The 27976-nt window shown below is 35.9% G+C and overlaps 1 protein-coding gene across 2 annotated transcripts in view; it reads right to left on the minus strand.

Annotated features, from left to right (window-relative positions):
* The window catches only part of KIZ (kizuna centrosomal protein), a 107916-nt gene that overhangs the window by 73595 nt on the left and 6345 nt on the right, over positions 1 to 27976 (minus strand). For both annotated transcript variants that reach the window (XM_039874351.1, XM_039874352.1), the window contains exons 3-6: positions 24595 to 24757; positions 16727 to 16819; positions 1902 to 2502; positions 1148 to 1463 (exon numbers count right to left, since the gene is read on the minus strand). In XM_039874351.1, the coding sequence (XP_039730285.1) occupies positions 1148 to 1463; positions 1902 to 2502; positions 16727 to 16819; positions 24595 to 24757 (1173 nt within the window). The remainder of the gene's footprint in view (positions 1 to 1147; positions 1464 to 1901; positions 2503 to 16726; positions 16820 to 24594; positions 24758 to 27976) is intronic.

The following is a 27976-nucleotide window of genomic DNA, read 5'->3' on the forward strand; positions in this document are numbered from 1 at the left end:
TATTACTAGAAAAATCCATTTGACTTGCCTCTGCAATAAACCAAATTTCCCAAGAACAGGAACCATGTTGGTTCCTCCATCCATGGCACAAGTACTTGTACTTGGACGTACTCTTAATAAATATTCCTTAAACATCAGTTTGGAGTCAATCAGACTATAACTTAAACTTTTCACCAAAAGTAGATAATGAATGGTATGAAGCAAAATATAAAAAGGTACAATGGTGCTTTAAAAGAGAACATATACCCTCATATACAAGAATGCCCCCTTGGCTTTTCACTATTGCTGGGACTGCTGGAAAAAAAGAGTGATGGTATCACGGTATAACAAAGTTCTTGGGGTGGTGTGGGGAGGCTATATGGGAAGCCTGCCCTAATGTGTCACTTTGCTCCTGGCCTTGATTTCCTCATATTTAAAAGGTCAGATCTACCTTAGGTTGTTTACTTAGGTTCCTTCTACTTCTAAAAGAGATTTGATACCAGTAAGTGCTATTTTTTATTGCAGAATTGCTTTTCAACAGTTTCTATGTTTTCAATACAATTTTATCCAGTATCTCCAATCAATAGTAAAAAATCATATGAGTTTTTATGAGTTGAATATTATAAGTGCTCAAAATATGTAACACTGAGATTATTCCTATTTAACATTAAATATTCCAATGTCCTAATACTTACAGTCAAAAAGGAAACCTGGCTTAGGTATACTCATAGAAGAACTTACAACTCATATTTAAATTGTATGGCAAAAATGACACTATGGCAAGGAATATAAGGATTAAGTAAATTAATGAGATAAAAAGTTCTTAGTCTCTGAAGCTGAATTCCTAGTAAGTCTAACTGTTTGTCACCTTCTGTGTTACCAGAACTTCAAAATTATTTATTTTCTAAAAGGATAAAGGGTAGGGGATAGGGGTGCATAACTTATGAATTAACCAGGAATTGTTTGAATATAATTGTAAACTGCCAATCAATATGATTTTAATGATATTCATATTTTTAAGATATTTCATAAAAAAAGAAAGACAACGAGACTTAAGGAACTTACACATTCATGGCTGAGTGTTCAATAATACATTCCCAGTAGAATGGTCTCTAAAAATGTCTATAATTAAAAACAGAACAGTAAAAAAAAAAATTGAATGGCTTACACTCTTGTTGGCGATTTATCGGAGGATTCCTTTTTTGAATCAGGAGAGCTTAGGGTTTGCGAAATACAATTATGTTTTTCAGTGGATAGGGCATCTCTTTCTTGCTCAGAGTGGATTAATTTTAAGGCCTCTATTCCATCTTCTCCCTCCATCTTGTCACCCAGATTTGGCTGTGGTTCTGGACTCTTTAAGATCAGATCATCTTCACTTACAGAAACTGTGAGGTCACTGCTGCTGCTTAAACTTTCCTCTTCCTGCTCTTTCTGCATTTTTCTGAAGGGCTTCTGTGACTTTGAGTCCCCGTGAGAAAGATGATCTGTAAGAGGGGGTATGAATAGATTACTGATCACTAACTTCAGGGAGAAGCAAGATAAGATGTTACACCTCACAGAGGGAATTACTCATCAGTTAAAAACATGTAGTAACAACTTACAACTCATTATAGTACTTAAAAACTCATTAAAAGTATTTTTAAAATTTCACGGTGGGTTTAAAAATCAGAGAATTCACTTGCAAAAATATTTCCATGTACATATTTAAGAATTCATTAGAATGGAATTTGTTGGCAAAGACACTACATTGTTTTTTGGCAGAGATATGACAATTAGAGAGTATATTTTGTTCTCACATAAGACTACTATTGACCAGTAAAACTAAGTAACAACAACGACAAAAAAAATCAGCAAACAATCTCAGCCTCTCACCCCACCTGAGAAACCTTCCCAAGCAGAATGCTTCTTTTGAGAACACTTACTTTCAGATGCACAGTATTCTGAGACTGATATCGGAGAGACGGGCGGTCTGGCTCTTTCTTCCTTGACTTCAATATGTTCCTGTGTCAGTATTTCTCCCTCTGATCCCTCTGATCTGCTGGAACTGTCACACTTTAAATCAGTGGTTCTGTCCTCTGGACTTAATCTTTCTCGTAACAGGGAATGGAGTTCAGGAGACTTTTTGCCTTCAGATAAATTACTCTTGCCATGATGTCTGTTGCTTCCTATCTCCAAGCAATGAGTTTGTTCCTCCTCAGACAATGTGCCAGCTGTGACTGGCGTTTTCTCACCAGTCAGAAGAGATGTCTTTCCATCTATTTTGTCAGACTTATTTAAGCACTGTGTGTCACTACTAGTTTGTACTACATAGCTGTCTGTCACATTACTGCTTTGGGCTGTCTGTTGGTGTGAATGTGGGTCAGGAATTGAAAAGTTCTTTATGAGTTGGGGAGATTTCTGCTCCGTACTGAAATCTCCAATGCTTGAGAAAGATGACATTTGGCGGCCCATAAAGATTGTTGCTGGTTGATACACTCCTCTTGACACGGCTGTCCCTGAGTTAATTCCTGCCTGCACTGCAACCTGCAGCACCAAAAGGGATGTGAGTTAAACATATTGCATATGAACAATTAAGTTGTTCAAGTTACTTTCAGAAATGAAATGAGATAAAGGAAGCATAACCAATGAAATCAACAACTAGCACTTTTTATAAATCTCATAGCTTCCTACAAAATGAATGAGCAAAAAAATGAGTATAGTCCACACTACTTAATTTTAATAACAATATTGGTTCACAAAGCAAATATTGTTAGGAACTATGGAATCTATATTTTTCAAAAAGATGCAAAAAGAGAAAGAGATGCATACATTGCATAACAATGTGAATGTACTTAATGTCACTGAATTGTACACTTAAACATAGTTAAAATGGTAAACTTTATGTTAATATATTTAACCACATAAACCATATATATTTTTTAAAAAGCCATGAGTTCTAACTACTTTCCACAGAGAAGCTCAGATTTGACAGGACTAGGGAGGTACTTGACCAAGAAAAAAAAAGGCACAGTGAGGGTATATGAAGGACTACTGGAGGTTTCAAAACTCACTTTCTAGTATTATGTATACTATAAGAAAACTTCCAATTAATCACCTTCAGGATTGCATTAAAATATACTGCATATGTGTAAAATAATAATTTCCAGTCAAACTGCAGATAACGACAATGGTTTTTCCTGAACATCTTCAAATACTTTTAAAGATATTTAAAACAATTTAAATTTACTGGCACGTCTATGGGGACAATAACATTATCTCCTCATTAAAAGGAGAGAGAGGAAGTAGCAGAGGGGAGAAGAGCGAGAAAAAGCAATTGGTTCAGTGGCTTGATCAAGGACACACAGTGAGAAGCAGAACTGAAAGTAACAATCATGAAGCCCTGAAGATAAGTGCTTTTCTTCCAAAGGGACCAAAGCATCTCCATATACATAATACCATTTAGTTCACAGAGCTCTACAGAGTTGATAGGGAAATATATTTGCACCCTTCCTCTGCAGATGTAAAAACCAAGACCCCAATTTTAAGAGAGAAAATGTCATATACATAGTTGAAACAAAATCCTGGTCTCGCTTCTCTTTAAATATACTGCCTCTTCTATTCCCCCCAATAAAAGACATAACTTTAAAGTTAAAAGCAAATGAACAGAGATATGTCAGAGAAATGGCGGAATAAGGACCCCTCAAAAGTCTCTGCTCCATAAAAGAAATAATGACACTGGAAAACATCTTTAGAATAACTTTTCAGAATCTGGAAAGTAACTGAAGGCTTACAGCTATCTGGGGAGCATTTATTAAAAAAAAAACAAAAAACAACTGAATCTTGGTAAGAACAGTGTGCTTTATGATGTTTTAACTTGCCTTATTCCCATTCTCTATCTTCAAGTTTGTAGTAACCTTGAAAACCAATAGCTTATAATCACAGCTTGTAAAACAGCAGCTTAACAGACAGTGAAAGGAGAAGGGATAGAACTCCTTCAAAGACCCATTCCCAGAGAATTGTCATCTGAATGCCTGGTGTTTCCCTGGAATAAAGCACTCACCAGACTGTATTTGTTTGACCTGACTTGGAGCTGACACACCGCAACTGCTTTTTCCCTTGGGGGCATTTACTGAAAATATAATCAGAAAGGATTTTGAAGAAGTAATGGTGAAAACTTCTCAAATTTGACAACAAAGCATTACTCTACACATCCAAGAAGCTCAATAAAGTTCAAGTATAATAGACTCAAAGAGACTTTTACCTAGACACATCATAGTCAAACTACTGAAAGCCAAAAAAAGAGAGTCTTGAAGCAAAAAGAGAGAAGTTACTCCTTACATACAAAGTATCCTCAAAAAGATTAACAGATTTCTCATTAGAAACCATGGGAGCCAGTAGGCAGTAGGATAACATGAAAGTGCTGAAAGAAAAAGACTGTCAATCAAGAATTCTACATCCACCAAAACTTTCCATCAAAAATAAAGGAGAAATTAAGGCATTCTTCATAAAGCAAAAACAGAGAATTTGTCATTATCACACCTGTCCTACAAGAAATACTACAGGAATTCCTTAAGGCTGAAATGTGAGGACACTACACAGTAGCTCAAGTCCATGTTAAGAAATAAATAGCACTAGTAAGGGTAACTACATTGGTAAATATAAAAGACAGCATAAATACATTTTTGTTTATAGCTTTTTAAAAAGACAATTGCATTGAGCAATAATTATAAATCTATGTTAATATAAGCACATAAGATATAAAAACATAGTTTGTATTATAATAATGTCCAAAGAAACAGGAAAGGAATAAAGCCTATATGAGAGTAAAGTTTTTGCATGCTCTTGAAATTAAGTTGATATTAACACAAACTAGATTATTATAAACTAAAACGTTAATTATAACACTGGGGCACCTACAGTAAAAGAAATGAAAATTAAAACTGTACAATAGAAAATATATATTTAATGTAAAAGAAGGCAGAATGGAGGATTAAATAAACAAAAGACATAATATATAGAAAACAAAGAGCAAAATGGCAAATGCAAATCCTACCTTTGCTGTAATTACATTAAGTGGATTAAATACTACAATTAAAGTTAGAGACTGGCAGAATGAATTTAAAAATTTGACCTAACTACATGCTGTCTAACAAGACTTTTAGATTCGAAGACACAAATATGTTGAAAGCACAGGGAAAGGAAAAGACATAAGAACAGATCCTTATGGGAAAAAATATATACTATGCAAACAGTAAACAAAAGACAGCTGGCGTGGCTATGCTAATATCAGACAAACAGACTTTAAGACACAAAATTGTTACTAGAGACACAAGACATTTTATAGTGATAAAAGGGTCAAAGTGTGAAAAATATATAACAATTAGAAATATATATGTATATTAACAACAAAGTCCTAAAATACATGAAGCAAAAGCTGAAAGAATTGAAAGGAAAAACAGACAATTCAGCAATAATAGTTTGAGACTTCAATATTCCACATCCAATAATAGATAAACCAACTAGACAGGAAATAGAGGACTTGAGCAATTATAAACCAACTAGATTTAAGAGACATACAGAAGACTCTACCCACCAACAGCAGAATATATAGACTACATATACTTCTCAGGTGCACAAAGAACACTCTGCAGGATAAAGCAAAATGTTAGGCCATAAATCAAGTCTCAATAAATTAAAAGAGACTGAAAGTTATGTTCTCTGATGACAATGGAATGAAACTAGAAATCAATAAAAGAAGGAAATACGGCAAATTCACAAATATATGAAAATTAAACAACAAACTCCTAAATAACTAATAGGTCAAAAAAGAAACCACTGGAGAAATTAAAAAAATAGTTTGAGGTGAATGAAAAGGAAAATACAACATACTAAAACCTATGAGTAGGAGCATTTAGAGGGAATGTCATCGCTACAAAAGCCCATATTAAAAAAAAACAAAGAAATTTGAAAAAGAAGAGGAAATTAAATTCAAAGAAAGCAGCAGGAAGGAGGTACAATCCTGGGGATTGGTTCCAGGACCCAGTGACGAAAGCAAAATCTGCAGATGCTCAGTGGTGTAGAACAATACATACAGTTGGCTTCTCACATCCGCAGACTCCCAACCATGGACTGAAAATACTGTTTTCAATCCACAGTTAGTTGAATCCTTGGATGTGAAACCTATGGATATAAGGCTTACTGTAATAAAAATTAGAGCAGAAATAAATGAATAAGATAACAGAAAAGCAACACAATCAACAAAATCAAAAGTTAATTCTTTGAAAAGATCAACAAATTGACATATCTTTGGCTAGACTGACCAACAAAAAAGAGAAAAGAATTATTAAATTACTAAAATTAGAAATGAAAGTGGTACTTTGTTACCAACTTTACATAGATAAAAAGATTATAAAGGAATACTATAAATAATTGAATACCAACAAATTACATAACCTAGGTAAATTGGACAAATTCTTACACAAACACACACTACCAAAAATGACTCAAGAAGAAACAGAAAATAAGAATAGACCTATAACATGTTAATAATTGAATTAATAATTAAAAAATAGCTTCCCACAAAGAAAAGTCCAAGACTGGAAGGCTTCAATGGTAAATTCTACTAGATGTTTAAACAATTAACACCAATCCTTCAGAAACTCTTCTAAAAATAGGTGAAGAAGAAATATTTCTCATCTCATTCTGTAAGGCCAGTCCCTGACTCCGAAACCAGACACAGATATCACAAAAAAAGAGAACTAAAGAATATTATTTATGAATATAGATGTAAAAAAAATTTTATATTCTTGCGTGGGCACAAACCAATGTAAAAATTCTAAACAAAATAATAGCAAACCAAATTCAGCAACATAGAAAAGAGATTATATACCAGGACCAAGCAGAATTTATGCCAGCAATGTAAAGTTGGTTCAACATATGAAAATCAAGTAATGTAATATGCCATAAAGATCTCCAAATGATTATTTCCATAGACACAGAAAAAGTATTAGACAAAACCCAATGAATTCATGATAAAAAAAAAAAACCTCAACAATCTAGAAACGGAAGGGAACTCCCTCAACCTGATAAAGTACATCTATGAAAACCCCATAGCTAACATCATAGTCAACAGTAAAGACTGAAAGCTTTCTCCCTAAGATCAAGATTAACACAAGAATTCTTACTCTTACTACTTGTATTTAACACTGTACTGTAGATTCTAGCTAAGATAGTAAGGCAAGAAAAAGAAATGAAAGGTATGTAGATTGCAAAGGAAGAAGTAAAACTTTCTATTTGCAGATGACATGACTTTGTATAAAGAAAAACCTAAGGATTCCACAAGAGACAATTAGAACTAATACACAAGTTTAGCAAGGTTACAAAATGTAAGATCAGTATACAAATACAAATAATGTATTTCTATACATTAGCAATAACAATCTGAAAGTGAAATTAGAAAAACAATTCTGTTTATAATAGCATCAAAAAGAATAAAATACATAAGAATAAATTTATAACCCTTGTACACTGAAAACTACAAAATATTGATAAAAGAAATTAAAGACCTAAGTAAATAGAAAGATGTTCTGTGTTCAAAGAACATAAGACTTCATATTGTTACGATGACAATACTCCTAAATCAATCTATATATTTAATGCAATCTCTATCAAAATCCCAGCTGGCATTTTTGTAGAAATCGGCAAGCTGATACTAAAATTCTTATGGAAACACAAGGAACCCAGAATAGCCAAAACAATATCCCAAAAGAAGAGCAAAACTCGCATTTTCCAATTTCAAAACTTACTACAAAATTAGAGTAATTCTAGATTATACTGGCATAAGGCTAGACGTATAGATCAATGGAATAAAACCGAGAGTCCAGAAAAGTCATTTGATTTTTTTGAAAACATTATTTTTGGATAAGTTTTAGGTTTAAGGCTACAAGGGGCTGGAATTGGTTATTTTCCTTCCTCTTGCCATTAGAAATCTTGCCATTTGGGATATGGACAAACCTGAAAGGCATTATGCTAAATAAAATAAGTCTGATACAGAAAGACAAACACCATATGATCTCTCTTATATGTGGAATCTACAAAACAAAAACAAAAATAAAAACCCAAGGTCATAGATACAAAGAATAGGTTAATGGTTGCCAGAGGTGAGGGGTGGGGGATGGTAGATATGGGTAATCTTTTTTTTTTCCAGTTTAAAGAAATCAAAAAAAATATTAGGAGTTGAGGAAAGTGATAGCAAAGCAAATGAATATGACTGAAAACACTTATTAGTGAACAGATTTTAACTTTTAGAATGAGGAGTTTATCTTTGCTGAGGGAAAGGGGAGGGAACATACTTAAGGAGATATCAGCAAGTTTAGAATTAATGTAACAAACAATGTCTTAGTTTTTTACTAACTACTACTAACTACAGTTTATAAAGCAGGTGGATCTTGACCATTATTGTACTTTGGAAAAATATGTTTAGGTTATACCTCATGTTTTGTAAAATACTGAGGAAATTTTTATTTTTTCTTAATATATTATTTTTTATTCACAGACAAGGAAACTGAGAAGTATCAAGGTGAATGCAGAATGAAAATGGAGCTGTCAGATCAAATTTCTATCTTTTCACACAGTACAATTATTGCTATTAGTTTATATGTAAGCAAGTCCTTAAGTAACACTGAGATTTCAAAAAGTCCCTTAATAAAAATTTACATACAACAATCCTGAAGAAATTATTTTACTTTATCATACAACAATTCAGTGTTATAAACTGAATTGTGCCCGCTCCCCCCAAATTCTTATGTTGAAGCCCTAACTCCCAATGTTACTATATCCTTGTGGGCCCTTAAGTAGGTAATTAAGGTTAAATGAGATGATAATGGTAGAGCCTTAATCCAATAATACCGGTGTCCTTAGGAGAGAAAGAGACACCAGCAATTCATTTCTCTCCATGCACAGAGAAGAGGTCACATGAGGACTCAGAGGGAGGGTGGCCAACTGCAACCCAAGGAGAGAAGTCTCGTCAGAAACCAACCCTAATCTTGGACTGTCTAGCCTCCTGAACTGTGAGAAAATAAATTTCTGTTAAGCCACCCAGCCTGTGGTATTTTGTTATGGCAGCCCAAGCTGACTAACACACCACGTCAGTATGATTTTTAACTCTTCTTTCATTTTTCCACTGTGAGAGATTATAGATGTAACCACATTTTCACAACTGAGGCCACAAAGAGATGCTTCTGGCCATTAAATCCAATAGTTGCTGAAACTATCTAAATTTTATAATGGATCAAGCTTCAAAGGTTATGCCCTGTAAGTTATTTTGAAGTGTATATCACTATAAAGTCAGAAGGGTCTATCACTATAAAGTCGATCTAATATGAGTTGTTACCACCAAGTGGTTTTATCTCCAATTTAACTCCATAGGTAGCCTCTCTATATACAAAGTAGGCCTCCTGACTACCCTAGAAAGGTGGTTAAAAGCCGCCGGTACCAAACTATAGCTACCCTAGTGGAGAACAAAGATAGCGATGACAGCGATGGTGGTGAGAGCAGCAACATGATCAGTGAACAGTTGTCAAGCAGTTACTAGGTGTCAAGCAGATTTATATTCATTAAGTTTTTTAATCTTCAAAACAACCATTATTATTACCCCCACCCTCACAAGACTTAGCAAGGTTGAATAATTTGCTCCCAGTTACGGTATTCAAAATCAGATATGAGGATTCCAGTGCCCCACCCTTATGCTACAATACTCAAAAGTGAATGAGTTAAATTCAGATTGTTTACTGAACCCCAGCTTTTTTGGAAAAACAAATAAACATAAAAATCTCTAATAATAGATCTGAAGTCTATCTCTAATTTCTTACTAAATTCAACCAGTATAAACTCAGATGTACTAAAATAGACTCTAAATGGAACTTGTGCCTGATAAATAAAATTAAGTCCATGTAGTGTAAACGGAAAGAGTAAGAGAAAAGCAGATAGAAGCTTCAAAAGAAATTCGGCATTCTTAAATTGTATAGGAGGTGATTTTCAAAAAATAAACATACATTCCAGCACCAACCTTTTCCCCAACACCCGTAGGCCTAAGCCACTGCCTTGATCAAAACAATATAAAGTTAAGTCATGGTTTTCAAAAAAAGATCAGAAGCTTGACAAGTGTCACAGAATATGAAGACAAGAGCCCTTTCTTTTATAATACAACTTAATATGCCCTGTATATGCTTCGTAATTCCCATATAGGGTGACTCAGGATTAACTGTATCTCTTATTAGAGTACTCTGTTCACAAAAGAAATTTGCATAACTACATCAGAGAGACAGAACACCAACTCCATTTTCTAATTCTGAGAGATTTTAGTATTGATAGAAACAACTCATACTCTACCAGAATTAAAGGAGCGATCTCATCCATAGGCAGGTTCTTTCTTAAAATGCATAAACCACCTGCCCATTCCTTCCTCACACATTCAGTTGTTTTTTACTGTATTAACATTATTAAATTAACTAGACCTATTTCTAGAGGATGGATTACCAAAAGTGGGATTGCTGAGACCAGCATATGTGTATATTTAACTGTGATAGTTATTGACAGATCCCTGTCCACATTTTTTTCAGACTCCATGAAAAAGGCTGTCTTTTTCTAATAATACAGTATTTCATAGAATATAAGTATACAAAGTTTAGAAACTCTTCTGAAGAACAAGGATTCAATATTTATTCTCCTGTGGAGGCTTCTGTAATCCCTTGTACTATTAAAAGGTGAAAAAAACAGTGTTTCCCACAAAATTTATCTTCCTATTGCTAAATCAACTTATTTTTCCTTTTCTCCTTTCCATTCACTTTCTCTTCCTTATAACTATACTATGCAATGTGCACCTATATACATGAATGCAATTCCCTCACTTGTAAGAGCTTTTGGCACATAACACATTTGTTCCATAATTCTACCACAGAGAAGAGCAAAGGAATGATAGTTGTGTAGCCAAATGTCTCCATAAATGGTTGTTTTAAAAATACTGTTATTTTCATTCTTGATTATGAGACACTAAATCCTTTAAAGAAAGACACCATCCCACCATTTTCCTAAGTGAAATCTTTCTTCCAGTAGCTGAGAAGTGAGCTGATATATTTTTTAATGAAGGCACTGGACCAGTGTACTGGGATCTGAGTACTAGCTCTGCCGCTAACCAATTGTATGCCTTGGGGACAAATTACTTTACTTCTTTGGACCTCTATTTCCTAATATGTAAAATGGGTAGAAAAAGTCTTTACTTTGCACGGTTGTTCCAATGAGCATGTGTGTGTGCTTATGTGTATATTTATATATGCAGATATCCAAAGCCCTTACAATATAACACGAAACACAGTAAGACCAATGTAAGTATTAGCTGTAACTCTGAGCCACATTCCCCACTACCCATTTGGAAGGCACCCCTAAAAGGAAGTAGGAGGTGGAGAGTTCAACCTTCATCTGAAATGGGATGCACACCAGACTCAGAGAACAGCTCACTCCTCTTTCCCTTTGCAGGTCAGCAGGCTACCATCACTTATCAGGTGGAGTAGGGAAAGGGGCCTAGACCTTGTCCTGTGGAAGCTCATAGTCTAGTGAGCCTGGAAAAAAAGAGCATTTTCTACCCTCTTCTGAAAAAAGGTCTACAGATCTAGTTTCAAGGCCAGGACTTGAAAAACTATTTGTGTGATTCAGTTTAATGTTTCATTGTTTTCTAAATAGAAACACATACAAATAAAAAGGCTATTAAGATACAAAGAGGTCCAGGTGAACCCAAAGAGACTACCTTTTGACTTGTCATCGCTCTAGGTCAAATGAAATCACAACTTTGAGGATGGAAGAGCTGAGGGGTCACCATTCCCATGAAGGTACAGAAAGCTCAGTATTAGAAACTTAGGCAACTGCTCAGAGCCCCAATTTGAGGAGATTCTTTCACTGTTTATAATTGAGCAGTGATTAAAGGAGATTGTTGATAAAGGAAGCACTGTGGGCCAGTAAGGATAAGAAATTGGAGCTTATATAGATAACTTTAAGTAATAACCTAATCCCCTTCCCCCTTCCCTACTGTTCTTTCTTGTAGCAGGTGTGACAGGGCCAGGCTCAAATCCCTGGGGCCCTCACCATCTCAGTCCATGCCTACGATGTCCTCTTGCAAGCACCTGTGCCTCTTGATCTGAGTACAGCGTCCAGACGTGGGGCCAGGTGCAACACTCAGTCAGTGGCAGATGGGAGGTAAAGGATAAACACTTCCTTTCCCTACCCCTATGTGTGATAACTCTGAGGCATGTTCTACATAGTCTTCCAAGGTTCACCAACTAGACTGAATTCTGGCTGCTCACAGTGGCAACTTAGTCACACTCTTTAATGGCTATGTCACTTCTCTTTCTCCTCTATCTGGCTTCCTGGGACCACTTCCCAAATAAACAAGTTACATTCAAATCATTGTCTCAGGATTTACTTCTGGGGGATTCCAACCTAAGTCATTTCCTCTTTAAATATGGGCAGTTTAAGATAGTCTTTTGACTTATTTCTCCTTATCAAGATGTTTATTTCAATCACATGTCCCTTCAACGCCATTGTTTGCTTCACCTCTTGGACATGAACCTGGGCCCTCTAATAGCTGCCTTTGTCTTATGAATACTGCTCAGCTCCTGGGAGCCACAGTTCGTCCTCTTAGGAATGGAATCCTTCCCACCATGTAACACTTGGGTGCCTTCTTTTTTGTCTAGTGCCTCTCCTGCAGTGGCTTCCTCCCAGTCACAGCTCCACCACCTTTTCTGACACAGCTCAAACCTATAGCTGAAGCCACTGCACACTAGGTGCACATTTATCTTCTCTTTTGAAGTTCTTCTTCAGTCGAGCTTTTCTTCTGTCCAACACATCCAACTCAAACAGAAGATCCTTTTACTGAAAACATGCACAGTTTAGAGACAGATACTCTGCCTTCCAAGGCTTACCTGATTCAGTTGGAATATTTTAGCATCAAGGGAGACCATTTCACCCTCTCCCAAGTTTAGGTAAAAATGCAGCATCTAAATGAATAACTGAAATATTTCACACGGTGTTGGCTAGACTGTTTTTATTTGACCAGAATTTCTCCAAACTTTTGAAGAGCATTTCACCCATATGACTTTAGAAGTCAGTGTAGCAAGATGGCTAATAACATGGATGCTAAAGCCACATGGTCTGGGTTTGAATTTTGGCTCTGCCTAGCTGTGTAGTCTTGGGCAAATTAATCAACCTCTCTGAGACTTCTATAAAATGAGGATAAAAACAGTTCTACTTCCGGGATTGTTGAGACTATTAAATGTGTTAATGAATATAAAGAACTTAATGCAGCACCTGACACAGAACAAGTGTGCAATGATCATTACCCATTGTTACTATTATTATTAGAAATGGAAGTAACAACCTGCACGACCATTCTCCATATGACCCTCGCAGAAAGGTTTACAACAGTGGAAGTGGGACTCCCCAACCAGCATTTGGCCCTGTGATGAAATTCCCTGGTCCTCCACATTCTCCAACCTTGGTAGATTATAATCTTCCTGTGAACTATCAGTTCACTTCTGCTTTTAGTAGAATACATTTCACAGTATAATAATTGAAAGAAACTTCACAGCCCTCACCCCAAAATTTATACTCTCATTAACAAATACCATTTCCATCTCTCTTGCATACATGTTTTGATGTAGTCACTGCCGATACAAAAAAACTGAGCAACTAGAAGAACATACCTAGATACCAACAGAATTAGACTACCTGAAAATTTTAAAAAATGACAATGTATTATAAAGGGGAAAGATTATTAAATTATAGTAAAATTTGTGAGGCATCAAATGGGGCCTGAACATTGTCGTTTTGCTATCTATTAACAAAAAAAATTTACTAAGTAAACTAATACTGGAAATAAGCTTAGTGGATAAACAGACTAATGATTAATTCTTTTAAGAGAACACATGACTCTGAAGAGCAGCCACTGGATGCATGAAAACATTGGATGTGTTATTACAAAACTGAGCTAGAGTTTTACATTAAAAAACTAGACAATTCCTACTTCATGATTTTTCTTAATAGAGCATCCAAATTACTGCTTATGGTTGAAAGTTGCACAACCACTGTTTTAAGATATCTTTTTATAATTCCAAATTATCATTAATTTGATAGGTTTTCTCTCCTTCGTTAGTGTTTTCCACTTCAATGGCCACCCCTGATTCAAGCCCTTGGTTAATTCTTCCTGTCTGAACTGACCCTGGTTTCCTCAGCTCTATGAGTTCCTTCTTCCAGTTCATCCTGCACAGCACTGCCAGTCTCATCTTCCTATAGCTGCATACCTGCAATGCAGCTGCTCAGTTCACAAGCCTTCATTTCCCCTTGCACCCCACACATACGTATGATTCCATGATGTACCTTTCCCAGCTCATTATCTACCACTTCCCTACAAGAACATCAGACTTTAGCCAGACTGGACAACTACTCACTGGGCTTCCTTACTTCTACTTTACTCACAACATCTCCTATCCTTGGAATATCTACATCACCACTGATTGACATCGTACCCATCCCTCATGACAGCTCAAATGCCACCTCCTCCAACAAGCCATGGATTACTCATTTCAAAGGAGGCACACCTTCTTTCTCCATGTAGCTCATGTCTGCCCCATGTAACTGGCACATGTCACACACTACCCCATGCCTTAGAATGAACAGCACTTTGTGAGAAGCACCTCAAGGGCAAGCATTGTGGCATTCATAGTAGGTGCCTACTGTGGCTTCTTTAACAGAAGAACTGCTCAACAACTTCAACCAGTGAGACTGTACTGTGCTTTAGGCTAGTGCCTAGAGACCAATGACTTTGGGCACAGAGACTAATTCATACCACTCCTAAAGCAGAGGAGCATAGATATCTACTAAAAGTAAAACGTAACTCACATGACAAGAAATTTTTCTAGACTTAGTATTAGTTACTATGAATTAACTAATTCATGATTTTGCTAAAATGTATTTACATTTTAACTGATAGAACAATGGGAAATTGAAAAAGGCAAGATGTTAATTTCTCAAAATGTTACCTAATTGATTCTTACATATAGTCAACACTCAAAGTTTTTATGGAGATGACACTTTTCAGTATAAAGGGGGAACTTCTAATTATTGTATGTAACATTTTAAGGAATTATCAGTGGTATGTCTCTTGCCCTAATTTTAATTATGACTTAAAAGGATACTACATAACTGTATGTAAGGTAAGGAATCAGTAGTGCAAATAGAAAAAAAAAGTTTCCCATTGTACTTAAGTACCACTGACATTGCCGTACTAAGAATGTGTCTATCAGGAACAGCATAGAAAGAACAAACCAATTTATAGATTAAAAACATGTCAATTATTTCATGACCAAATGTCAAACACAAAAACTACCTGAATGGTTTATAAGTCTATCACATCACATCACATTAGGCATACATGTGATGGCACAGAAATAATTTATCATGAAAGGTTTTTTTTACATAGGTCAAGTTTGCTGGGGCTTGATGTTTTGTATCTTACAGTTTAAAGAATGCTCTGAACTCTAGATCTTTTAACTTTTTAACCTTTTGGAAGGAAAAATAAAACTTCCTATAAACTCAGATTAATGTCTGCTAATGCACGAATAAAAGAAAAACCAAAACCTTCCTCCTACTATAAAAACAAAATAGTGTGGCCTCTGTTTCTTTTCTGATAAGAGTCTTAAATACCAAACAGTTAACTGAATAATAACATTTGCTGGCAGCCAGGCAGCCTGCTTAGCAGATATATAAAGCAGGTAAAAGGAGAAAAAGTTAATTTCTTGGCTGAATGATTCCATCGGTAGCTATAGGGCAAACCTGAAAGTCTTTTAGTAAAGTAGCAGTTGATTCTTCTATCAATCTGTAGCACACATACTCTTCCAAGGAAAGCATTAAATATGAAAATCATATCCCGTTATCATCTGTTTCCAGCTTTCAGCCCAGTAAGCTTTTCTTAATGAATGCTGCAGCCTAAGGAACAAGCACGCTGTTGGCTTTTCTGAATAATGGAGTGATGCTACCATTTTTGCTTATTACAATATCAACTGGCTGAGGGGGTTTCACACATAGTCACAAGTGACTACTCTTGCCAGCATGCTCCAAGTTATTACAAGATGTTTTTAGACATTTCATCTAAAAGAGCTTTACCGCTTTTAGTGAAGAAAACATCTATGGTCTTGAACAGAATCATTTATATGGAGATAGGCGGGAGGATTAGAAGCCTGCATTATGGCAGATACATAGAAGAATTTACTTAAGTATTCCTTGCCAGTCTTTTTGTCTGTTGCTTAGATATGCAATCCTTTCTTTCTACTTTATCTGAAAGTAGAAAGTGAAAAGGTTAAAATGTACAAAATCATATATATATAAAGAAAAGAAGCAAGATGCCACATTTTGTTTACTTTTCATTAAAAATATTTCTGGAACAAAGAAAAGGCAGCAACAAAGCATTATTTAGAAAAACAATTTCACCTACAAACAACACTGAGGTTTTCTTTGGAATCTGTCTCTTTTACACCCACAGTGACTGCCTTACAGCAAATTTAATTGAATTAGACATTAAAGCAATACTCAATAAGTAAAAGCCTTTAAATAATCACAGGTTTAATAAAAAATATCTTGTAGTAAGATTAAAAAAACAATATCTTAAAAAGATGAACACTCCAGAAATCCTGTTAATGGGAAGTTTATCATTTTAATTTATTACCTTTCTTCTGTCTTCATCTTTCAGTTCACCTTCTACTCCCAGGCTATCTTTTGAGAGTAGCTGCATCTTCTTCATTCGAGTCTCATATTCAATCTAAATATAAACAAAGTTTGATTTTGTGGTGGACAGTATTACAACTAGCACTTCTCTATGTTTTTCGGTCTTTACAGCATAAAAGGAACAGTGAAGTAGAAAGTAAAACTGATATTGCTGAGAAATTCAACTTATCTTAGACAATTTCACAAACAGCACCTATGAAAAGATGAATTCTATAAAGTGTTATGTGTTTTTAAACAAAATAAGATTTGATGGATTTTTACTTAGACTTTCATCAATTTAAGGAATAAAACCTTGATATACTAAGCTATCATGAAAACCCAGTTACTTTATTATGAAAGTTACACATTAGACAGTGTTTTCTCTAAAAAGTTTTGTCCTAAACAAAGAAAAATAAATCAATTGATTTACTTATCTGTATAATATCTATATAATATCATGGTCCTACTAGTAATAGTAATAGAGAGTAAATCATTTGCTAGATGATCAACTTAAAATGAATTCCATTTTCTATGAATAGGTATACACTGTATACATTAATGATCAACACCATAGGAATCAAGTTTGCTCTGGCACTAATAAGTACATAAAGATGCTTGCATCATTATAGCACTATAATTCATTAAAGTGATTCCATCACAAAATGACTTTTTCTTAAAAGCAAGGCATGAAAAGCACTTTGATTCAGTATGTTAGTAATTAATGTCTAAAAATGTCACTGAATGTGGTCCATTACAGATAAGTATCAGAATATTTTCTAAATTAGGCAGTGATGCTCTACAATTAGAAACACACCTATGAGATAATCAAATCAAAAACTTCTTCCTTAGTTCTCAGTCTGAACATAGAAAAGACCTGGGCTTCGTTTTGACGCACACAAAAATGAACAGATAATAATAACCAAAACTGATTTGTTTCCCTCAAAATATCTTAAAAGGTATTATATGCTACCCTTTTTTAATAACAGTTAAGCAGGGATTTTTGTTTTCTCTATCAGAATGTTATTAACATGATAGATGGCAGTAATGATCTAAATAGATACCCAATTCAATTAAAGTTTTATAAGACCAGAACAAATGATAAAATAAACCAAAAAAAGATAAAGAAATGAGCAATTAAAAAATTTCAATTTACATCTCTCTGTTCTATATCTACTCTTTTGAACTCAAAGATATTTAATTCTTAACCCGAAGAACTTTCAACAGGCATACTTTCCAGATTCCAAGGGAAAGTATCTTCTAAAAAGGATAGATGGGGTGGATTATAAAATAAACAGAGGTTTATTAAGTAATTAGAAGTTAAGCAAAAATTCTTTGTTCTTGTGGCTACAAATGTTTTCGTCTGCTCTTTGAGATCAGTTATAAACATGCTACAGGCATTGCACCCGATTTCCTCATTATGGGATCATTTCAGAGCCATGCCTTCAAAGAGAGAGTACTTTCTCATGGAAACATGAAAGTATTCAATTCATTTTGCTGAGGCAAAAAGTGCTGATTGCATTAGGGCTTCATAAAGAACATTAAGGAAAGTATCTTTAAGAGTCCAATTTAGATTGTCCTCGATGCATCTGAAAAATTTACTAAACTTATAGGTACTGTTCCAAGTGAATGAGTCAAGTAAAAATTATACAATGTATTCAAAATCAAGAAAGTTATGATAAATTCATAATTGATATAAACTTTAACTCTGCATTATCTATGACCATAGATTTCCACCAAAAACTACTCAGCTCTCTTTCTTTGCCTTTATAATACTTGGTTTTTATCCATTAAGTCTTTGTCCTGAACGCTGGAGAGCAGGGGTTTTCAATCATGCTCTGCAGGGGCCATAAGGCCATCTAGTTCCATTTCCTCTTTTATCTGTATTTAAACAAAGGGTTCTATTATGTTTAAAAGTTTAAATTTGGAAAACACTGTATAGATGAATCTTCCCAAGATTTTCCCAGCTAAAAATGTCTGATGAAACAACAGAGTATGTGTCCCTATCTGCATCTATTTCTCTAAACATCAGTCTTTCATGTTTTATTACCTATTTCTTCTCTGATCAGGTCCCATGTGTTTCTCCTGTTTCCACCACACATCAGGGCTTGCACTACATCCTTTATCTCTGGTGCAGACTTGGGTCCTGTTCTCTTCTTGCCCTGTGGCCTAGATTCCTTACAGTCAGATTTGCTGCTTCAGGGGTCAAACTACCCATGCCTCAGTAGCATGCTGGTCCAGGGCCTCTCTAAGGATAATTCCAGCATACCTCAACTCCCCTAGGGTAAATCTGTTTTAATAAACTCAAGAGCATTGAATTAACCCATGAGGTAACTTCCTTTGTTACTATTTTGCTTCACAGCACTGGGCTTGATGTTGCCCAACTAAACTTAGGAGGATCTTTCTATTCACTTCCTTACTCTGCAAAAAACAATTTACATCTGTTCAATTAATGAAATCTAATGATAATGATCTTCAGCCATGGGAAGAGAAGATGAAGGTTCTGGCACATCTTTCAGGTCTCTTGGATATCTCTCCATGCTCACAACATGCCCCATTTTCCATTATGTTTCCTTCTTTTCTTTTGTATTCTCATTCACATTCCTGCACTATTCCCTCATCAAATTACTACTTGCCTAAAAGTGCCACCATCACCTTTTTATCATAGGCTTCCTATCTTCTTTGGTCTTTGGGATTATACAGTAATTCTCAGTTAGAGAATTGAACAGACATTTAAGATATCATATGAGAATTCAAGAATGGATACAGAGAGTTACATAAATTGTCTGACTTGACTCTCAGGTGAATATAAAAGATGGAACTAAGATTCACAACTTTTGTTTTTCTTCTGCTATTTTTTCTGGGCTTCCTCTCAGATGCTGGACTTTTACCAAAAGATATGGAGGAACATTTATGTATTCAACTAGTTCATATTAACAGGCAAGACACTGTGGTTGATAAAAAATTGGATTTGCTACAGACTTTGTCCCCTAGGAAGCTGAAGGTCGTGCTCTGCCTACAGTAGCTGTCACATGATTAGAAGAAACTGAATGAGAGCTCAAAAGATATGTTTTCATATTTTATCTTGTATAGGCACATATAACCTAGTGACTAAATTTTCAAAAAGAAATACATCTTTAAATAAAGACATTATATCTTCAGAATGCCTCTGCTATTGAACACAAATGCATATCCCTGGAAGGTATAACACAGAGTGTAATCAATATCACATTAGTTCTCACATAGTTGTTCATGGTTCATAAGAGAACAAGACAAAAATGCAGAAGAATTTTCAGTCAAGGTGGGGAGACTCAATGCTTACTGAGCACTTATTATGTGCCACATTCTGGGTCAGATACTAAGCAATGAAATGATAAGCTCACAGTGAGATGGGAAAACAGATGCATACAGAATTATAATACCACGAAGGTAGTGTTTGCTGAGATAATTATGACACAGACCTAAGGCAGAATTGAGGAAGAAAGCCTTCTAGTTGAAGGATATAGGAGATAATATAGTGCTTTCAAGAAAATACAAATTGTTCAGCATGTTTGAAGTTCTGTGGGTGTGTGTGAGTGAAGGTGTAAGTGTGTGTAAAAGAGAGCATGTACAGATATGTGGGAGATATATAGAAAGACAATGGGAAGACACAGAGGTGGAAAAGAGAGGGGAAAAGATGGGGGATATGGAGGAGACAGGAGTAGAAGGTTAACAAGAGGTACAGAGAGGAGACAGAATGAGGAGTGGGCAGAGATGGGAGGAAGAGATGGAGATGGAGGGAGAAGGTAGAAGGAGACAGGCTGGGGACAGAAAATGTGCTCATGCCTGTATTTGTATGTGAGAGAGAGAAGACGTAAGTGGGGGGAGGGGTGAGTGGGTGCATGTGGCAGAGAGGTGGAGGGTGAGTCATAAGGTTGAAGCTATGGGATGGTATGTAGGCAGAGACCAGCCTTTGAGCTTTGTCCTGAAAAGACTGAGCACTCAAGGATTTCAGGCAGAAGAGAGACAAAACCAGGTGATGACTCTCCCTGCTTGGGGACCTTCCCTGAATTCTCCGACATGCTAGCTCCATGCCTCGTACTTGAATGTGGGAGGCAATGTGCTCCATGCATGTCCGTGTGACCTTTCTGGGTGCTCCTAAGTACCAGTATCCCTGCCTCTGTGCCTAAGGCTCCTCAGAACCTGGGGCGCGCTCTGCCCACAGGAGCACTTGGTTAATTCCCCCAACACCTGTACCCCTCCCCATCAGTCCTTAATTAATGAAGCTCAGAGGTCACTTTATGCATATCCTGAATGCTCTGAACCATTTGCCAGTTTCCCTGTGAGATTAGATTAATCTTCAGGTGCCAACTTCAGTAGTTGGCTTAATAATATACTTAATAAAGTTACTTGCGCTGCCCTGTCTCACATCCCCACTTGCCTACTAACATTCCTCCCACTTTTCAAATTAAGCAAAAAAATGATTTATATTTGAACCCCTGTCTCAGGGTCAGAACCCAACCTGAGACAAGGGCAAAGAGTACCCAAGGAAAACTGCTCTAGGAACCAACTGGGACTCGTTTATAAAAGCTGCTGATGCAGGGAGTAAGGAGGCAGAAAGAGGGAGAGAAGAACACAGTCTTCACAGCATTATTAATATTTACATTCCTGAACTACATTTATTCAGCTTCTTTATCCATATGACAAGTGGCAATACAGTCACAACACTTTATTTTCAAATATATATGACAGATCAATATCCTTAAAAGGCCCTGAAAATTATTATAGGCCCCTAAATAAAGTAGTATAATTCACAAAATCAGTTGAAAGGCTTTTTTTTTTTTTAGCTTTTAATACACTAAAATAATTTTTAACATTATAGTAAAAGGTGGCCCAGTCTTAGAAAGAAGGAGAAAATTCACTTTCTGGAATCTTACTGATTAGAAGTTCATTTACATTAACTATATACTATTCAATAGGAAATATCCCTGGCATGTTGGAGTGTGTGGGTGATACACTATGAACATGCTCAATCAGAACACCTTTCTCCTAAGACTTCCATGAGGTAAGTCAGTAAAGGAGGTAAAGATCTGATACCAGTGTAGGGCAGGATTAAGAGAAGATGAGTTTTGGCATACCTAAGGCTTGCACTGAACAGTGCCACAAAAAGAAGAGGCAGAAAGAAATGAGAAGACACCAGAGACAAACATCCTCTACCCCGAAACGCTGCCTACTGCACAGCTTGCTGAGGTAAGTGGTGTCACTGCCTGGTTTCATGGGCACACATAAAGCATGCAGACTTAGGGTAGCTGCCAAGGTACAGTTCTCCATGAAACTCACATCTCTCCCAACTGTAGCTACATGCTCTTTGATGCCATCAGATTTTTTAAAAGGCATTCCTTATCCAAAAATGAAAAAGTAACACCTACATATTTTTTGAACCATGTTTATATATTCATAAGCTTTACTTATTCCTATAAATATAATTTATCATTTTTAAGATGATCCTTTATACTGATATTCTTTAGTAATTCACTATATAAATTTATTTTTTATATATCTTATTATATACAACAGATGATCTCAATATAAAAAGATTTACAAAGGATAATTCTTCTCTTCAAATTTCTCCCTCTCACATTTGGTTATAACAAGAAATCAATAATTAGGCAATTTTCATTAATATGAAAATAAAAGGAAAACTTCTATTATTTCTTTCATTCTACTGGGAAGGCAAACTTCCCTACTTAGTCCATCTCTATTATTTTCTCTGTGAAATCTTTGAAAAGAAGAGGTTTACAATGTTGATAATAATAATTGCTTTGTGAATTTAAAGCCTTAATTAAATTTAATTAATTTAAATTAATTAATTAAAAATTCAGTCCTAAGTGTCACATTTTAAGTACTCAATAGCCATGTATGGCTAGCGGCTACTGTATTGGACAGCATCAGTTTAGACAGAGAACATTTCCATGACTATAGAGTTCTATTGGACAGTGCTGGTCTAGACTAAATTTCCAGTTTACAGGAAATATAGGGGATGCTATACAAATTAAGTTACATCATGAGAAGCTATGATTCTTTTGTAAAGACAATAATGCTGGGAAAAATAGAAGGCAGCAGGAAAAGAAGAACAGCAAATATGAGATGGATTGAGTCTACCGGAGCTGAGCATAGCAGTTGAGAACAGGACACTATAGATATGACTCATTCATAGGGTCAACAGGAGTTGGAACCAACTCAACAGCATGTAACACACATGTACAAGTTAAAAGATACCTCAAAGAAATAACCAGTTAAATTCAGAATGTGAATCATTCTACAAGTCTGCCTTCTTCAAAAAGCCAGTGTCACACACATACACACAAAAGTGGTGGGAGACTAAATTAAGATACCAAAAAAGACACTAACCAAATGTATTGTTGGCTCCTAGTCTGAAAAAATAAAGAGATTTTTGTGGGTAACTGGGAACATTTAATTATCAGCTGGATATTAAGTGATATTATAGAATCATTATTAATTTTCTTAGGTGTGGTAATGGTATTACAATTATGTAGGAAACTGTCCTTGTTCTTAAGAGATCCACATCCAAGTATTTAGGGGAGAAGTGTGATGGTGTCCGCAGCATACTTTCAAAAATACACACACACACACACACACACACACACATATGAGTGAAGCAAATATGGCAAAATTTTTATAACTACTGTATCTAGGTAGAGTACGTGAGCTGTCGTAGTCCATTTGGACTACTATAACAGAATACCGCTGACTGGTGGCTTGCAAACAACAGAAAAGTATTGCTCACAGTTCTGGAGGCTGGGAAGTCCAAGATCAAGGTACCAGCACAGTCACCTTCTGGTGAGGGCCCTCTTTCTGGTTCAGAGCTATGGGCTTCTCATTGTGTCCTCACATAGTGGAAGGGGCTAAGGGGCTCTCTGGAGCCTCTTTTATAAGGCACTAATCTCATTTATAACTTAAGTACCTCTCAAAGGCCCTACCTACTAATATCATCATTTTGGGGTGTTAGGATTTCAACAGATGAATTTAGGGGGGAATACAAACATTCAGAACACAGCATGAATGTTTGTTAGAATAATCCTTTTAATTTTTCTGTGTACTTAAAATTTTTACAATAAAAGCATGAGGAGAAAACTGCTAGAGGAAAAATAAAGAAAGAAAAGTACTAAAGCCACTTCTCCTGAAACCAGTATTCAGTTGGTTTAATTTGAGCAACAAACCCTGACTAGCACAAATGGTAAGAAAAAAGGCCTAGCCCTCCATGCTTGGAATAATTTGTAGAGCAGAAGGTTGCCAAGCACCTTAAGGGAATGGGGTGCCAGAATCAGAGAGGGTTGCTGAGAGCAGTTGCTCTGAGGCACACGGATGAGGAGAATGAAGGTGAACTCCTCGGGGCCAGTTCTATCGCCCTCAGTCTTCCCTCAACACACTGCCTGACCAGAACAGAGGACTCCAGATCACAGAAAAAGAACCAATGAAAGGAAGCAGTCTCTAGAGGGAACTCTAATGCTGTTCAGATTCATCCATGAGGCCAAAAACTACCATGTGCCAGGCAGTGGCTAGTGACATGCCTGTTTTAAGTTAACAATTAATGTAGCATAACAAAGTATAGATATTCTATTAATTCCTCAACTAAAGTAAGAATCTGAGAAAAGGCAATTTCAAGTCCTCTGATCAAAATGTGGCCACGTGGTAATTCATAAAGAAAACTGACAATCTCATAGATAAACAACTGAATATGTGACTGCCACTGATCTGAAACATACTGTTCATTATTTCTAATTTAAGCAAAAATAGACCCCAAAAAACCCATAGTAAAAAATAAGATGTCACCTTCCGTTCTTTAAGCTTCTCTCCATTTGTGGTAAAGTGTCCAACATGAGCTTGGACATGCTCAAACTGCTTTAAATATTCTTGATTTCGCGCATGAGCCTTCTTTTCCGATTCACATATTTCTTTTAGGTATTTCTTTAGTTTTACATACTTCAGCTTAACTCTAGAAAAATAAAAGCAGATTTTTAAACAATGGAGTTGCAACTTTAACAATCTAAGGAGAATTTTCTTTAACAAAATTATTAGTGAGACAATGTAGTCTAAGATATTTTACCCAAACACTAAAATCTAAAAGATAGAATGCATATGCATTTTTAGAGAGAAGAAATTAATGCAACATCACTGAGGTATCACAGCTAAGCATAACTCTCCTGAGAAATGTATACAAGACCACATTATAACAATCACACAGTAAAGATTTATATGAATTTCTTTCTCAAAATTAAATGTGATTCCAAGAGCTGTATCTATGTGGCCATGTTCAGATGAATAGCCATTAGCATTCTTTTAAATGAGTAGTAACCTGCTCTTATGGAAACAGAATCAAACTATAAATCCACAATCCATAAACATTAAGAAAATTTGAAATTTAAAATAAAAAAGCTCTAATTTAGATATAATTTAAAAATTCTGTTAGAAATTGCAACACTATATTATTTAAATATTTTATAATAATGTATAGATTCTAGCTCTATTCAAATTATGAAAGAATCTTTAAAGACTCACCCAGACTATAATATCAAAAGACACAATGGGTGGCTTAAGATGCACATGCATCCTACTCTCCTCACAGAACCAACACTGTTAATTCTAGCTCTTTCTTCTTCACAAGTATGTAAGTTATAAAACAGTACCTGGTATGTAGCATTTCCATTGTTGTTCAATAAAGTATTCAATGGTCTTTTACCAAGCAAAAATAAGTTGAAAACCACAAAAATGTCCGCCCTCAAAAACAGATTTTCAAAGATGCTGATGTTAAAAATTAATCTCCGACAGAATTTAAACCTCTACTCCTAAGCCAATAATTTTCAAAAATTTCTTTATCACGCTAATAATTCTGTGCTTGGATCTTAGTTAGCTGTCCCATTTTTTTTTTTTTTATGGTGGCATTGGTTAACGAAATCCAGTAAGTTTCAGGTGTACAATTCAACAGTACCAATTTTTACTTATGAACAAAAAACTTAAGACTGGTTTTATAGCTGCCCATGTCTGCCATTTTCAACATAAGCAACAGTAACGAGGTGGAACCTAATATACTGTCTTTCGCATGCAGGTACTCGGTGAAGCTGCTGGTGGCAGCCAGTGTCCATGTGGAGTACATACAATAGGAACCATGCCTTCTCCATCCAAAGTCTAGTTTCATTCCTGCCCCTACATTAACCTTCAAAGCTGACCACATAAGTAAGTCATCCACTCATCCATGCAATCATTCATATATTCAATGTTCCGAGTAAGAAATCATTTAGCTAGGGTCAACAGGGAAAACAAAAAAATGAGATAAGTACAATACAGTGTGATGAATGCTATAAGGGAAACTGCAAGGGACTCTGACAGACTGGGCAACCTGACCTAGCTGAAGAGGACAAGGAAGACTTCCCAGCAGAAATTATTTTTCAGCTGAGACATGAAGGTTTGGTAAGAATTAATCCCAAACTGGGGAAAGCAAAAGTGAAAGTTGAGGGGAAAACATTCAGGCAGAGGAAGTAGCATGTTGGAAAACTGAAAGGTGATAAGAATAACAGTGATATTGACAAAAGTAATAAATTATTGACTCTTACGGAGTCAGACACTGCTTTAAGACTCTATTAAATTCTCATAATTATCATTATGCCCATTTTACAGGTGAAGAAATGGAGACACAGAATGCTGAAGTGATTGTCCCAAGGTCACATGGCTAAGAGCTGATGCGGCTTGGATTGAATTGAGACACTTGGCAACATGACCTACCTGCTTACATTATGCTACAAAAGATCTTGTCATGCTGCAGGAACTGAAGTTTCAGTCTAAGTAAAATTTTAGGGGGAGGCTGGCAAAAGATGGTGATGATGAAAATTAAACAGAAACAGATAAAAGCATGTCTGGATACTTTTCATGCTTTCCTTACAACCTCCTGGCCCAGCTTTTCTTCTACCAGCCACAGCAGCAGCAACCTAGTAGCACCTGCCTCAGCTGTGCCTGGCATCTTGCTTTTGCAGGGCTGCTTTTTTGAATTTGCAACATCAAAGGCCTGGGTATGAGAAGGAATTAACACCTCCTGGGATGGCTCTGACCAATAGGGATCAGGAACCAATAGGTAAACAGCCCCCTCTTCCTTCCCTTGAATAGACACTTGTGAGGAGCAGAGAGGTAGTCTGCACTGCTCCTCTGAACGTCAAGAGGAACTGAGTCCCAGGTACCCACAGCATTCTTCCTCCTTCATTCTTCCCAGCCCTGCTCTCCAGTTTTATGTGACTACTTCCCAAAGTAAACTACCACCTACAAGAAAACAAAACTAAAAAACTACCAACTACATACAAACCCTTGTCTCAGACTCTGTCTTCTGGGGGAACCAGGTTGAGGCAGCCATGTTACCAGTTTGGATTTTATCCTACAGGAAGTTTTAAAAAGCATATTTTTTAGCAAATCATACTGTCTACCTAACAGGAAACAATAAGAGACTGAGAGAGGAAAACAAACTTAGAAAACTGATAGCTTGGTAAAGGTTCTCATTCCTCTCTCACCACCATTATGCCAGAAAATTGTCCAAGACTAGGTTGAAGGAAAAGTCCATATTCCGTCTTCTGCCCTGTTAGCTGTGGGTTAGAAAAATGGCAACTGCCATGAATCCTCAAAGACTTGGGTCCACTTCTGAAGCCATGGCATCCATAACACTACAATTCTTCCATCACTTCACTGGCTCTGCTTGTCTCTTCTAGAGCTACTAGAGATACATGGCTTTCCTCTCTGACTGGTACTTTTGGAAGTACACTAAATCTTAAAACCAAAAAATAACTTTGAAGATGAGTAAATAAATGGACCTGATGGGTAATTTGGTTTTAAAGTACTCTTGGCTTCTGAATAAGGTGTTTTCATTTTTCACTCATGGGTAATTCACAAACTTAGTACTATCATAGTCAGAAATTTTTCATATAAATAATAATAACACTAACACCATACCTTTGGCTTAAGGATGAAGTTCAGTTTCCATAAAATAGAATTAAAAACATTAGAATTTTGCTCCTAATATTACAATAAGTAACCTAAAAAAGGATAACATGTATATTATCTACTGTTCATAATTTTAACGGTCATAGTCATATATCCCTGAACAAATGAGACACCACATAACCCTGCCTACAACAGTTTGTTGAAAGGTCAACTATAGTAATTATGCCTTACATAG

The sequence above is a fragment of the Pteropus medius genome, unplaced genomic scaffold (assembly GCF_902729225.1).
Source record: "Pteropus medius unplaced genomic scaffold, Ma_sr-lr_union100, whole genome shotgun sequence".
NCBI lineage: Eukaryota > Metazoa > Chordata > Mammalia > Chiroptera > Pteropodidae > Pteropus > Pteropus medius.